A 14,777-nucleotide genomic window follows, 5' to 3' on the forward strand; every position below is an offset into this window, starting at 1 on the left:
ACTGACACTTTTACCGAAATACAAGCTTGTACAGAATGCAGCTTTATTTATATTGACAGCTGTTGTAGTGTCTTATATTGCAGCTTTCATTGTCACCATTGTAGCCATTGGTGATGACCAATTAGTATTGTTCACAGTGCAATATGCATGGCCGTATTGTTTTGTTTTTTTTTCTTTTCCAATGTACAAGACTAATACCCATGGCATGTGTGGGACAGTGGTTTTTGGACCCAGAATGAGAGCTACCAGTATTTGGTATTGATGTCAATTTTATAAAAAGCACTTGTGGCTGAAAAGTGTCTCCAATAATAAATAGGAAAACATTTGGAATGAAAGTATCCTGGAAACATTGCCACTGTCTGCTTTACTTGGGGTTTTAAAACCTTGTAATTCATATTATCCACATATTTATAGCAATTAATAAATGTCAGTTGTTAAGTTAACTGCACTCAATTTCTGAGTTAAGTTGCAATGCTGTAGAGGCTGTAGTAGCACAGTTGCATCATTGTCAATGTGTGTTTTATGGCTTAATATTTTGTTTCCCATCTCTATCGCAATGCAACCCGAGTTTAATTACGCATGCTGTGCACTTTTTTTTCCCTGTTTTTTATGGGTGAATGGAAACAAAATATTACTTGTGTGAAATGTCAAGGGCATCATGCGAGCAAAATTTATGAGCTTACATAGTTTGGTGCAATGATGATAAAAATGACAATTTTAAGCTCACTGTATCAGGTGTGCAAAGTTCTGTGTCTGCAAAAGACATGCTTGGAAAGCCTTTTCACACTTGTTGCTACACAAAGCACACACATGGTGATAGTGCATATAATTTTTGACCATTTACTTATGTAATTGATTGGCTATTTTGTTCAAGAATGTGTTCAGCAGCTTGACACCACGTGTTAGCTGCCATCTGAAAAAATGCTAGAATTGAATGAAAGTCTGTTTCTAAGTCTGTCAGCTTCCACTTGAGCACTTTTCATTGCCACCTAAACAGGAACAATTCCCTGGATGCTCATGGCCGAGCTGTTCTCCCAGGGGCCTCGGCCAGCCGCCATGAGCATAGGTGTCCTCATTAACTGGTCAGCCAACTTCATCGTGAGCCTCATTTTCCCCCCAATGCAGGTTTGTGTTTTTAAGTGCAATAGCATTTAGTGGACTTTTTATCAGTGCTTTGTGTCCTGAGTTTTTACTTGACTACCACTGTCACTGAATAAGTCTTAGGCAAAATGAAATGTGTTTGTGGTTTATTCAGCAGCAGGATTCAAGTTTTAACTTGATCAAGTGCTGGAAGTTATGTTTTGCAAGTGGAGTGGAACTTGTGTGACACATCATTAATGACTAAGCATATACATATGAGAAAAACTACTTTATAAGTGTTTACAGGCAATATTGTTTGGTATGTATGAAACATGAAACCTTGCTGCATAGGAACATATGCCTGCAACATTGTAATTTTAAGCACTCATTATGAGAGGGCTTTGTCCGGTAGCTCATAGCACTTAGGATCATGTTCTCAGCACGATAAACCTGCAAAACATTTTGGAATCACCACCGTTGTGCTAAAAGCATGCTGTTCCCATTACGAGGAGGACATTTTTGCAGCAATGTCAGCACTTACTGGTCATTGTTTCAATGTAGGTATAATTCGGTGGAATCGTACATAGTATTAGTGCGACTATGCTCCCAGTCAGTAAATGTGACGCTACCCCTTCAAAGGAGAGGCATCTATGTAATAGCATAGACATTGTCTCGTCAACACTGCTGACTGCTCTTTTCAGCAGTTAAGTTTTTATGACTCTATTTATTATCATGAATTGATAAAATATTAGGAACAATGTGCATGTTCTTCTCTGCCAAGTTGTTCTTGCGAATATAACATTCACACCAGGACCAGGCTGTGGCAATCATAATCACTTGGTGAAGTTGAAGTTTATTATTTTACTGTTGTGTATAATAACATGCGTAGGTAGTCTTAATAATTCACGAGGCTTCAAAGTGAAATTTGCAAGGGGTACCTCCTGTTAATAATGGATTCATGTTAGCATCCTGTGGAACAGGGAATGGTGACAGTATATTGGTGATATGAGTATACAGAAGTAAAGCAAGAAAACAAAGAAAGAATTTAGTGGGCAAAGATTAAGTGCTGTAATGATAACATCATAAAGTATTAGTGCCGAAAGAAACTAACCCCGAAAAAAATGTTATGGTACATAAATTTCAAGCAGTGTATGCCAGTATACAATATATATACAAAGCTACCGTATTTAATTGCGTAATGATCGCTTTCACATAATGATCGCACCCCTGAATTTTGTCATCAAAATTTGATTTTTTTTTTCTTTCCTGTGTAAAGATTGTGCCCCGAACTTGCCGCAGTGATATGTCGTGTGCCAAGTCTAGCTGATGATGATCGTGCTTACCATCTGTCGAATGCTACGCTATGGTCCCTAGAATATTGGCTAGCCTGCCATCCACCAATGGGAGCAAGGACTGTAACCGAATGACGGGGGCCGTGGCACTGCGAGCAGTCCTCATGCTACGGCATGGTGCTCGGCTGCCCAGCCGCGTGTTGGCGAAGCACGCACGTGCGTTCAGCATGCCATGCCTCTTTTTCTTTTTAATGATTTTCTGCCGCCGTGTAATTATGCCACATTAGAGCAGTATTTGTTACGGGTGTGATTCGAGGTTCTAGCTGCGTAAAGTGTTATTCGTTCACGGAGACTTTTTTTTGCTGATCTGTATGAAGCATGCCTGTGGAGTAGGGGTACGACTCAGAACACAAAGCGGTTGCGCAGCCCGGAATAGGTTGAGCACTGAATTTATTTATTAATGCAATACTTCTGCCCTTTGGCAGCCAAGGCCACAGTGGTTAAAAGTGAAAGAATAAAATTCAAGGGGCACTTAGTTATCCCTACCTAAATGAATGCGAAAGCATTGCGACCACCATGCGATGCCTATGCTCTTCCACTCATCTTAATTTAACCTCGCCCTAATTAACACCAAAGGTTGTGGGTTGGACTCCTACCAAAGGTCGAGGGTTCGACTCCCAACAAAGGTTGTGGGTTTGAGTGCCTTAACTACCTCAACCTTAATTAAATCCACCCTAATTAACACCAGAAGTTGTGGGTTTGACTCCCACCAGTGGTCGTGTGCTTGAGTGCCTTAATCAACTCTAGCCTAATTAAACCTGCCTTAATTCACTCTGCCTCTGCCATAACTTACTCTGCTTTAATTACAATTGCCCTAATTGACATAATCAACTGCCTCGATTGACTCGCATAACTTTTTTGACCATCGGAGTCAAGACAACGCCGATCTTCTGCCTCATAAGCCATATAATGCTTCCGCATTAATGACCAATATGAGGTACAGGTGTCTGATTTGTTATAGCAGAGAGTAAAAAAATATCAAACCCAAGCTCGTTCAAAACCTATACGAGACAAAAAGAAGGCACTTCCATTTAAGGGTGAGTAAGAACAGTGAGAACAAATATCAACACATAATAAATAATAGATCAAATTGCAAACGGCATAAGCAAACAATACAACAAAACATTTGCGAAGCATGCGCTGCTGATGTGATGCAAGGAAATTATGCAGCATGTAAAGTTGATATCGCGCATGGTCAAGGGGAGTGCCTGAGCAAGTTTCGGTATTAGACAAAATTGTGGAAGCACGTTCCACTCTGCAATAATCCCCTGCAAGTGATTAAGCACATGGTCAAAACAAATTATAAAGTGGAAAAGGAAAAACCTTTAAAGAACAGTGTAAACAAATTGGAGCACACAACATCCGATGAAATTTCAACAGGTTCGTAAATAAGAAGAAAAATAGGAAAACTATAGACCATTACAAGGCTGCATAAAAAAAAGCGCAAAAAAAAAATCTCATTCAGTGTGTTCAGCTTGCTCTCTCGGCCACCATTCTTGTTTTGATGTCCTGCACTGTTACAGCAGTAGCCACCTGTTTGTTGACCTGTTTTCATCTTGCAGCAAATGTGGAATTTAAAAATAAAATTATTTTGTGGAAGATATACCCCGCGTAATGATCGCACCTCTAATTTGCGTCAATTCTTTCTGAAATAAAAAGTGCGATCATTATGCAAGTAAATACGGTAGTATACAATATTAGTAACCAAATACAGAGGATTTGGAAAATACAAAGCAAATAAGTAACAATGGTTTCAGACATTCTACACGAAACTACAATTGCAATATGAACAAAACATTAAGAAAGCATTAATTAAAGCACCATGCAATGTAACGCACAATGCGTGTTGTTTAAACATACATTTTAAGTGAGTCAGAGATAATGTGGAACCCTCGAGTTTTTGGATGCAGCTGTTTGCATGTTCACGACAGCAGCAGTATAACTCTGCCGAGTTCCTGTGCCAGGTATACAAAGCACAGTTGCTGTTTGCAAGCATGCATGCATGCACGCCCGTGCACACACACACACACACACATACATGCACGCACATGAAAAAGCCATAGGTCCTGCAGTTTATGCTATTTTACTGTTACTCTTCTGTGTCTCTTGCTATGCAGTATAAACTTTTAATTAGCTGTCTGCTTCACTAATGTTCAACTAATGATCAACTGTGCACTCTGTGTAGTACCATGTAGCTGTTAGCCTCAATTTAAAGATTCTCTGTACATCTTGTAAGACCTTAAAATCACTTTGCATTATAGCTTGTTTGGTGCAGTGTTGCTGATGTGAGTCGTACTGCTTTTGTTTGGTCTGCAGGCAGCTCTTGGAAACTACACTTTCCTGCCATTTACTGTGCTGTTGGGCTTCTTCTGGACATTCACATACAAAAAAGTTCCAGAGACGAAGAACAGAACTTTTGAGGAAATCTCTGCCCTTTTCAGGAGGGATGATGTAGTCAGCATCAATGGGATGGGCACACGACGCAACTCTCTGGCACCTGGCCAGGATGCAGTGTATGAAGAAAAGCCAGAGACATGTAAGTTTTAGTTGTAGTGAATGCCAGCGATAGTGTTACCCTTCATGTTGCCCCCCACGAGAAGAAAATCTATTTCTTCACGAAGAGTGATTGATTGCATGGCAAGCTTTGAAGGTGGTCTAGAATAATTTTTCTCTTCTCTGTTTCTCTCGGTTTCTTTTACAATTGTTTCAAGCTTCTTTAACATTGCCGTTGCTGATTTTTCACGCCAGGGTATACTTGCATGCAGCACAATCTAAGGGGGAGTAGACACAACTGGAAATCATTTTGAGAGCTTTTTGTGTACTTTTAGTATCACTAAGTATCAACGGCAAGCACTGTGACTTGTACTTTACAGCATGGAGGTATATTTGTTCATGAGGTATTTGTAGAGTTCTTTGTTGTCAGGAAAGTATGGAAAGTTTTTGAGGTTTTTGTAAATTTTATCTTGGAGGAAAAAATAGACATAACTTAAGCAAGGGCTGTTTCAGCAAGGTATTGTTTGCCAGGCATTGTTTAAGCAAGGTACTGTAATGTTTGCAAGCCCAGGCAAAGTATTGTTTAAGCAAGATATTGTTCAAAATGAATGCTAGTAGAAACTTTGAAGCTGATGTGTATCACTTTTGACCTGTCTTAGAAAGGAGCTAAGACCAATGGCCTGTGGGAAACAAATGATTATGGGCTCATTTATGGTGTGTGTTGAGGTGTAGTGTGCTTAACACTTATGATAAAAATTGCTGAAGCCTTGCTGACTGTATATGTAATCATCCTTCCAATTGAATAAGAGAAGCACATCACTGGAACCTGTGAGCATGTTTCATAACTGTTACTTTTAGCTAGTATGTATAGATCAGCTGCTTGAATAGAAAGATATGCACATATCAGTGCATTTCTGTTGAAATTTGTTTTCACATTGATTTATCCTAGTACAGCTTAGTGAAGTGCAGTTTTGAGTTCATGTAAAATTTTAGTGATCTGAAGTAGTAAGGAGGTACTACTGTGACAATGTATTGCTAAATCAGTTTTAAATCAGACCTACCTGACTTGAATGTTTATTTGCTTATCTTGGAAGCAACTTACTTATTGGCATGATTACTGGGGCATAAAGCTTGAAATTCTTAGCTCATCTAAAGCATGAAAAAATAAGAAAGCATACTGCATAGTATATGCTGAGTGAAAAAAAAAAGCTAATACTTTACGTAGCATTTGGAAGTATGAGGCCAGTAATGGATCTGATTCTTTTGGACAAAGCTATACAAGCATGTGTCTAATGAATTTGTGGTGTCTTTTTGAATTTGAAATGTTAAACACAGGCGCGACCATAACATAGCAGACCATGAATTTTGTAAAAATTTTTGGTTTCATATCCAGCATGATAAATGGGCATGCAATATTAACCATGTCTTCAATCTGTCTTGTTAGGTTGGTGAACATGATTTATACAATTGATTTTATTTATCCTTTATTAAGTATGCCAAAGGTTTTTTGTTTGTTCATTTATTTGTTTAATTATTCTCAGATTGCAAAAATGTAAGTTTGTTCACCTTCACCAACAGATCAGTTTCAGAATAAAAACAGGAACAACAAAACACAGGATGAGCGAATAAAGAGTTGCGCTGTGTTGTGCTGTGCCTGTTTTTATTCTAAGATGAACCAACCAGCCCCATTAAACACACTGCTAAAGATCAGTTTTATTTTTTATAATGCTGCATGATGCAAATGTTTTTGTTGTGAAAGTAACACATGTAATATTGTGTGGCTTGTGATATTTTTCACATATTTTGATTTTTGCGATGATACTCTTTTTTTTTTTTTCTGCATGCTTATATTGACTCATGAAAAGAGGCTCATATTTTGTGATCAAGTTTTTTGTTGTCTCACAGTATTGAAACTATGTATGATAAGAGAAACTAATAAAGAAATGATATATATATTTTGATCAATAATTATGTACTCATGTTATTCAATTAGTGCTTAGTGTACCGCTTGCTTAGAATAATAAGAGTGCACCCTAGGTAATGAAGCACCAGAGACTTTCACAGCATAGTTGGTTGCGTTCCACCCGAGCTCTTTTGTGTTATGATAAAAGATCTTTTCGTGGGCATTTTAATTGTAGTGGAAGAATGGTTTAATTTTATGTATGGGCTGGCAGGGGAGGGGTGATCTAAGACTTTTTCATAATGTCTTAGAAGAGCCATGAAACACTTTTTAACCATAGTAAAAAAATGTTGCCGATCTGTTTGCGAGGCTCCTGTGAATATGTGAGCCAAATATTATTTTCACTGCATGCAGCAGGAAATTTACAATCTCGTGTCAAAAGCAGTCAACAGGTGCTTGCTCTTGTATCCGCAATGTTGTCATCGAAAACTGATGGAAAGCAGTTAGCCGACTTGGCTATTGGCTCTTTTGGCTATTGCTGAAGCTATTGGCCAATCTCGTGATGGCGAGAATATTCTCACTAATACATAATTGATAATTTTGAGTTCAATGAATGAAATATGTATGTCTGTGTGATCTCAAAAAGACACACAACGACATGTTGCATAACGTAGTATACCGCAGCCACCATAGGGTGCTGCAGACGAAGATTTTTACCACCACAACACTTAGCTTTTAGCCGGGGCTTTCCCTTCTTGGCTTCATGGTGTAGCTTCCAGCACGCTAATGGAGGCGAAAAGAGAGAAAACCGGGTATCGATTCGATAACTCCACTTATAGTTGAAGGATTCAAAAAATGTTTGCAGCATGAGATTTCTGGGACGACTTACTTTAATAGTGAGGCCATGCTGTGATTAGTTAGAAAAGTTTCACAAGGCCCCTTTATGATATAGAAGTAAGTGATTGTCATATTCAAGGCCAACACAGTTTACCATGCAGTCTATAAGTATTTTAATTTTGTATATTTGGTTACAAGGAAATACAGTTGACCTTCCTCCAATCACAGTAAATATGATGTCAAATGAACACCAAATTGATGCAAGTGGACTATATTTGAATATTGTGCATATTAAATTCTCAGGCTGAATCTGGATGGGCTAACAAAAAAATATAGCACAAATGCTTTTCAGCAGAAGATACTGACGTGGACTGAAAAGGGACGACAGCGCAAGCTGTGTGTCGTCAACGATTTCGGTCTGTGTCAGTACGTTATGTTTTTAACCATTTATGCTATGTGCAACCAATGAGCTCTGGCAAACATTATTCTGAAAAAATAATATATATTTTTTGGGTTCCATATCTTGAAGATGGACATTTAGTTTTGTTTTTATAGAGTCCAGCCCGTATTGAAGCTTCAGCTGTTAAATGAGCGCCCTTGGAATATTTAGGGAATACCTAACTGTGTTTTCTGTAGTCCGTTTATGGGAAACTGGAAAAAGAATGGGGAAAAAATACTTGTAATGAGTATTTCCTAATTTATTAATGCATACAGTTAAGGAAAAAAAAAAGACCTGCTTATATGTATGAACAACATTTCAGCGATATAGCTTACATTTTCCACACTACATTGAATGGTTTACAGTCAATATCCAATTTTTTGGACACCCTAGGGGCCACGAAAACATCAGAAAAATTGGGCAGTCTCAAAAAATGAATGCATGTGTTTTACTGCCTCCGAAAAGCTCTAGATAACAATGTACAATAGCAAACATTTGTACGATCTGCTCTTGGTGTTTTCCTTTTTCTTGTTTAATGTTACTTTTATATGTCATGTTCTATTACTGCATTTATCATACTTTCAGCTAACATTGTATAATTAGCAAATATTGTGTATAAGCTCATGATTTATTTCCTTCTTATTTGTTGTATAACCCACTCCCCTCTCTAATGCCGAAAGGCCCTGAGGGTAAATAAATAAATAAATAAATAAATCGCCACAGGCATGTCTAAAATAGCTCTGAACGCCTGCCAGTACACATATTAGGTGTATAGGTGCTCGTAACGTAACAGGAGACGGCGGGTGCATGCGTGTATAATTAGGGACTGACAGTGGTGCAGCCGCTTTCCAATCTTGGTATGCTACACCACATAACACCACTGTATTGGGACTTTCACCAACTTTCGGAAACCAGCGCTGTGCAACGCTTTATCCTTGCTGTGCTTTCCGTGCTTCGAAGCCATCGGCAAGGATGACAAAGATGGAGTCAGTTCCATTGCTGACAGTGGCAAATTCCTTCAATGAAAAACGCAGCACCAAACAGCGGGAAGCTCGCTAGCGAATGTCAAAGCAGCTAAACCTGGCAGTGAAGCGGTAGTGGCGGTGATGGCTTCGATTAATGCCACTTCGGACCTGCGGTCACTGGTCAGATTAGTGACCTGCGGTCAAATCAGATTATAAAGGGTTTCAGCGTCTGAAATTGTCGGGCATTTCTGTAAAATCGCTCGTTCACTGTACATCATAGATTAGCTATGCCTGATGTCAACACCTGTACATTCTAGGAATTTGGCACTGACGTTATTACCATATGCTTATAGTAATGACAGTGCATCGTAGGTAATAAAGCACTAGTGTTGCACCATTTTTTTTTTCTTTTGTCTTTCTTAAATTGCTCTTAATGCCTTGCTGTGTCTCGGTATTTAAAACTTTTTGTGAGTAACAAGCATCTTTTGGTCTACCCTTTCGTGACAGCAACCTCCAGTTAAAGCCGTGAACATAACCTGCAGTGTTCATTTTGCTCTGTTGTAAAAAGTTTGGACTAGGTGACTTGCCATCAAGCATAAGTGAAAAAATGTTTTGTTGATTATATGCATGGATTCATGTTTTGTTTGCAGGAAGGGCACATTTTAACCTTTTTCTTTTTTTGTTTCTGTTCCTACACAGAGGACACAATTTGAATTTTATTCCTTTTTTGGTTTTATGAAATAAACAATGTTTGGTTTGTGCACTTTGTTTCCTTTCTCTCTGAGGTGCTTTTGTGTTTTTTATTCACAGACGGAACATTCAGCGCATGATTTGCTGGCAGCACTGGTGTTGACATTCACTTGTCTTCCAGAAACAAGTGCCTTCGAAAACCAGTGTTTTTACATCTTTTCAAACAGCATGTATTAGTTTATGCGTGCATAGTTTACACATGGGCAATTGCGTGATGAAAGAAATCGGCTTTGAAAATGCTATGCTGGTTTCTGCTATAAACTCGTGTACTAGGCTATGCATGTAGATCGTCATTGAAGTGAAGTATTTTTTTTTGCATTACAGCAAGCTCAGGTTTACACATAGTGCGATATTGTTATTTGTTACTCTTACAATAGTCTCTTTTTTTACATATCATTCGAGGGGAGCAACACTTTCAACATCTTTATCTCACTTGATATTTATGCAAGTGCCAGTTTAAAGGGTAACCACCTATCTTTTGTGGAAAAATCAGAATAGCTGTAGTAGCCTATTCAATTTGTACTGGTGAACTTTGAGTTTACTTTCTTATGTATTTCTAAAGTAATGTGACTTCTTGCATATGATGATTGTACTGTTGAACCTTGATATAACAAAGAAAATAAAGTTGTCCCACCAGTATTACATTGTAACAGATATATGTTTATAATGCATATTGGTTATAACAAAGCTATTTTTGTGTTCCACGCACCTTCATTATAATGTGGTTTGTATGATATTTCATATATCCTATGAATTGTGTGTGAAAAGATGAGTGATCTTGGGAAATACATATGAGCCCTATGTTAAATTTGGCTTTCACTGTTTGGTTGGGAATGTGTGCAATTCTCATCAGTTGTGGAGAAAGAAAAACTGATTTATAGCAAAATGTGAAATTGATTGTTTATTGGAAATGAATAACACATTATAATTGCTAGTGTGTGTGCTGCAGATTCCCTTGAATGACTGAATTGATAATTAAAGCAAGCATGCAATAAAGAATGGAGTCTTGTAAGGGGGAATTCTGCATGATACTTCACACAATCTGTGTCACGAGATATATTAGGAACAAAAGTGCAGTATAAATGACAGTAAGTGACCTGCACAGAATAATTTTTACATTTCCAACAAACAGTGTGCTGCATAAACATGCAAGTGGTGATAGACAACTGCCACTGCTCTCGTGTATGAACCAAGTTCTCCCTTGTCTTGCTGCTTAATGGAAAGTGTGGGCCACTCTTTAACAGTGCACTTGATGTCCCACTGGATTTATCTTCGTGGCACATGCCATTCGAGAGCCCAGTTCAGAGTGGAAGTGCAGTCGGAAGCAGCCCTGCTGCTTTTTCTTTTTTTTCTTCAGGCAGAATGACTAGCTTATGTGCATTCATGTGCACGAAGCACTCTGATGTTGTTTAAAACAGTGCCGTTTTCCGACAGTCCAAAAGAAAACTTCAGTGGGTTGTAAAAATTAAGCGAGACAAGTGACAGCTGTTCGAGCAGATGTATTCAAGCAAACAAGTGGATAGCTTTCCAAAAACAAGTCTGAAAAAGTAACATGGTTTGTTCGAAATAGCTCACAGGTGAAAGATTTCATCCAAATCATTCATTAATGTGATAGCAATTATATGGACACTCCAGCTGCATTTTTGCCATTTCCGTGATGTTCCGCATAAAGTCCAAGGGTGATAACACCGTCGCCATGCGTTGTATGCTTTATGTGCGAGGGAAAATATGCAAGGGAAGCCGATGATCGTGGCTCAATCTGGCGCGCTCGAAAGAGAGTGCGGAGAACAAATGCACTGTCTTCTGTCGCGCCAAAGGTCATGAGGGGACGGGAGGCAGGCACTGTGCTCAGGCAGCAACTGCGCATTTCTCGACCGGGCGCAAGGGGAACTGACTATCGCGACTCAATCTCGTGCGCCATATACGGAGGAAAGCGAGGAGGCAGCGCGGGAGGGAGGGAGGGGGGGTGCAGCTTCGACTCCGCCAACAAGTGCATACTTTGCAGGGCCTTGCGCGGTTGCGTGTGTCGTAAAAGGGATCTGCAGATGGCTCACGCCTTTGTGCGCACTGTGTTCTAGCAGCTCTTGCGTTGAAGTGATAGGCGGCACGAAGGTCGCTTCGCTCACACCAGCGCTTTGACAGCGTGTCCGCGCTCATCAAGTGTGATGTGTTCATGTTTGCTTGTGTCCGCTGACACCGTGCTTGTTAGTTCTGTTAGTAAGTGAATGTTTCCAAGTTTATACAGCTGATAAAAGTGCTATACTTCGTATAGCTCTCTACTAATTTGCTATCGCAATCGATGCTTCGCCTTGAAAGCGAAACTGCGACTTTTTTTATTCTTTAAATACATCCTTCTCATTTCATGAAAAAACATCTTTTATAAGGAATAATTTCGTACGCCTTATTGAATATGGCTGAAAATGATAAAACTGTGTGGGAAAACGAGCAGAAACTGGTTGTCCATATTATTTACTGTTAAGTTAATTACCTCTCTGTAGCAATTGGGGTAGTGATTAGGGTGGCGCATCTTGTTTTGAAGGGGAATTTATTGCCCCAGCCCAGACCACATTAAAATTTGGCCGTTCAAAGTGGCTTGTGACCGCATGAATATGCAGTTTTGTTTTATTAAAGTATGTCTAACAAGGAAAGAAGAAACCGTGACAACCTGCAGGAAATTTTTAATGACCATGAGGACAACCTCAAATTTGTTTATAGTTAGGGGTGTGCAAATAATCGAAACTTTTGAACAAGGAATCGAACATTGTCAGATCGGGTTCTCAAATTGAATGGTCACTATTTGGAAATACAAATATTTTTCGAATACTTTTCACATTGCGTCGTCGCCTGTACACAAGAAAGCAGGAAATTGAAGGAAAAATGCGGTACTTTTTATCGAATCCATGGTGGACATAATGTATTGGAGCATGCTGCATCACTCAATCAGCCAGACTTTTCTGGCTAATCGCTCACAATAAGATGTTATTTAGACCCAGCATTCAGCAGTGGGTATTGTTTAGTACTATTAATAGATGCCGCATCTGTGTCCTCTCATCGGATTTTAATTAGAACATGTTTCACTTCAGCGTACTTTATACAATAGTGGCACCATCTGCTTCAACAATTTGAGCTAGAATGAAAGTACTTTATTTTTACTCTTGCGTTGCTGTAAACGGCACTATGTTTGCTCATGACGATATACTCGGATATTTTGTCCACCAGTTTACCCTTACAAACTGAAACTGCATTATTGCATATTCACCAGCAAGCCTGAGATTATGAACAATCTGCTTACAGTTGCCTCTAGTGCTCCCTTTGTGCTTTAGTAAAGCATGCTTTATAATGTGCACTGTAATGACAAACTTTCTGTGGTTGTGAATACTAGGATGTTAATGTTGTTTGAAATTAATAGTGAGAAATCTCCATTATTCACAAACTATTAAAAAAAAATTCAATATCCGACTCAATTCACTTCTGGCACTATCCAATTTGTATTCGATTCGGTCTCGGAAACTGCTATTCGCACGACCCATTTGTAATACATGGAGCTTCACTGAGCGGCGGCCTATAAAATTGTTCATGTGCAGTGTGAGCATTACAATGTTCCTTTCATGTATTATAATTTTCACTGTTCTGCAGATGCATAGAGAACCTGATGTCGTGCTGTGCAAGGCTGTTTCATATTCGTTTGCGCTGAATTGGAATGAATGAATAGCATTAACATGCCTGGAAGGCTGGCGTAATGAAGATTCATGCTCCAGTGAGCAATCAAACTAGACGGGTTTCGTACTGTGTAGACCTATGCCTGTGCCAGACAAAGTGTAATGAATCGTCACCTTTGCGCTAATGTTCTGAAATAGCTCTTCAAGAAAAACAAAGTAGCTAATCACTGCTAACATGAAAACACTGCCAAAGCAAACGAGAAGATTGATCGCCTCACATCGATGATGAGTAAATGCGCAATTGTGAACGTCAAAAACATTCTTCAGATAATTATATTTCTTGTCACCCTATGTGGTCATGGATGTGAAGAGGTGCCGCTCTTCTATGGTACAAGCTCTGCTGTTGCGTATCGTTACTCACCATGTACGAAAGCACTTCAGCATGCTGAAGTGGCACCGTGCAGAGCATTGACATTCCTGGCGAAGCGTCGCAACTTCCACCATGCTGGGAGAAACAAAAACAGCTGTGGCAGCAAGTTCATTGCTATTCCCAACTTCCTTGCTACAGAACACATTTAAAGCAGAAAAAACAAATCAATGGCCCTTTTGTATCGTCGCATGCACTATTGCATTCAATATGCAGTATTACGATGCACGACCGCTTTGATACGTGCTTTCGTGTTGTAGTTTGTTCTGTACAGAGCATCTGTTAGCGGAGAAGCAGAAAACAGCCCGGAGGAATAGCCACCTTAAAAAACAAAATAAATTAGACCTTGTTCGTAAATTCCACATGAATCTGATGGCATTCATTTTGAGACTGCAGCTGTGTTTCATCGTTCGGCGTTCACTGTATTGGTCACTTAATTTTCCATGTTCCAGTAAGTTTTTTTTTTCTACTTTAGGTTTACAGTTAAGAGAAACACTAAGTCAACTTACATTTACATTGTTTGCTTGAAATGTAGATATTAGCGGAACAATTCTTAATTCTTGTGCTACACATCACGTAAAACAATATGAGCTTCAGTCCTCCAGTGTATTCTGCTCAGGCACATATACGTTGCAAAGAGTGTCAGCAAATGAGCAGTCTGTATGCATATATGTAAAGGAAGAATGGCATAAGAGCTCATCTATTATAGGAAATGTAGAGTAAGTACATGTTATATATATATATATATATATATATATATATATATATATATATTGCTAGGCGCAGGCTAAATTGCCTCGATTCGGCAATGCAGACGTTTAGAAACCAAATTAGCCTTACTAAATATTCTTACAAATTTTAGAAACTTAGAAATA

At 39.0% G+C, this 14,777-nt stretch overlaps 1 protein-coding gene across 3 annotated transcripts in view; it reads left to right on the forward strand.

The window, feature by feature from the left end:
• Window positions 1-14,777, forward strand: part of Glut1 (Glucose transporter 1) — a 73,908-nt gene that overhangs the window by 43,964 nt on the left and 15,167 nt on the right. For 2 of the 3 annotated variants that reach the window (XM_075688601.1, XM_075688620.1), the window contains exons 13-14: window positions 998-1,125; window positions 4,749-4,968. In XM_075688601.1, coding sequence (XP_075544716.1) covers window positions 998-1,125; window positions 4,749-4,968 — 348 coding nt within the window. Of the gene's footprint in view, window positions 1-997; window positions 1,126-4,748; window positions 4,969-9,876; window positions 10,471-14,777 lie in introns of those variants that run through there. The other variant, XM_075688611.1, reaches the window with a different exon arrangement.

This window comes from Dermacentor variabilis, chromosome 1, assembly GCF_050947875.1.
Source record: "Dermacentor variabilis isolate Ectoservices chromosome 1, ASM5094787v1, whole genome shotgun sequence".
NCBI lineage: Eukaryota > Metazoa > Arthropoda > Arachnida > Ixodida > Ixodidae > Dermacentor > Dermacentor variabilis.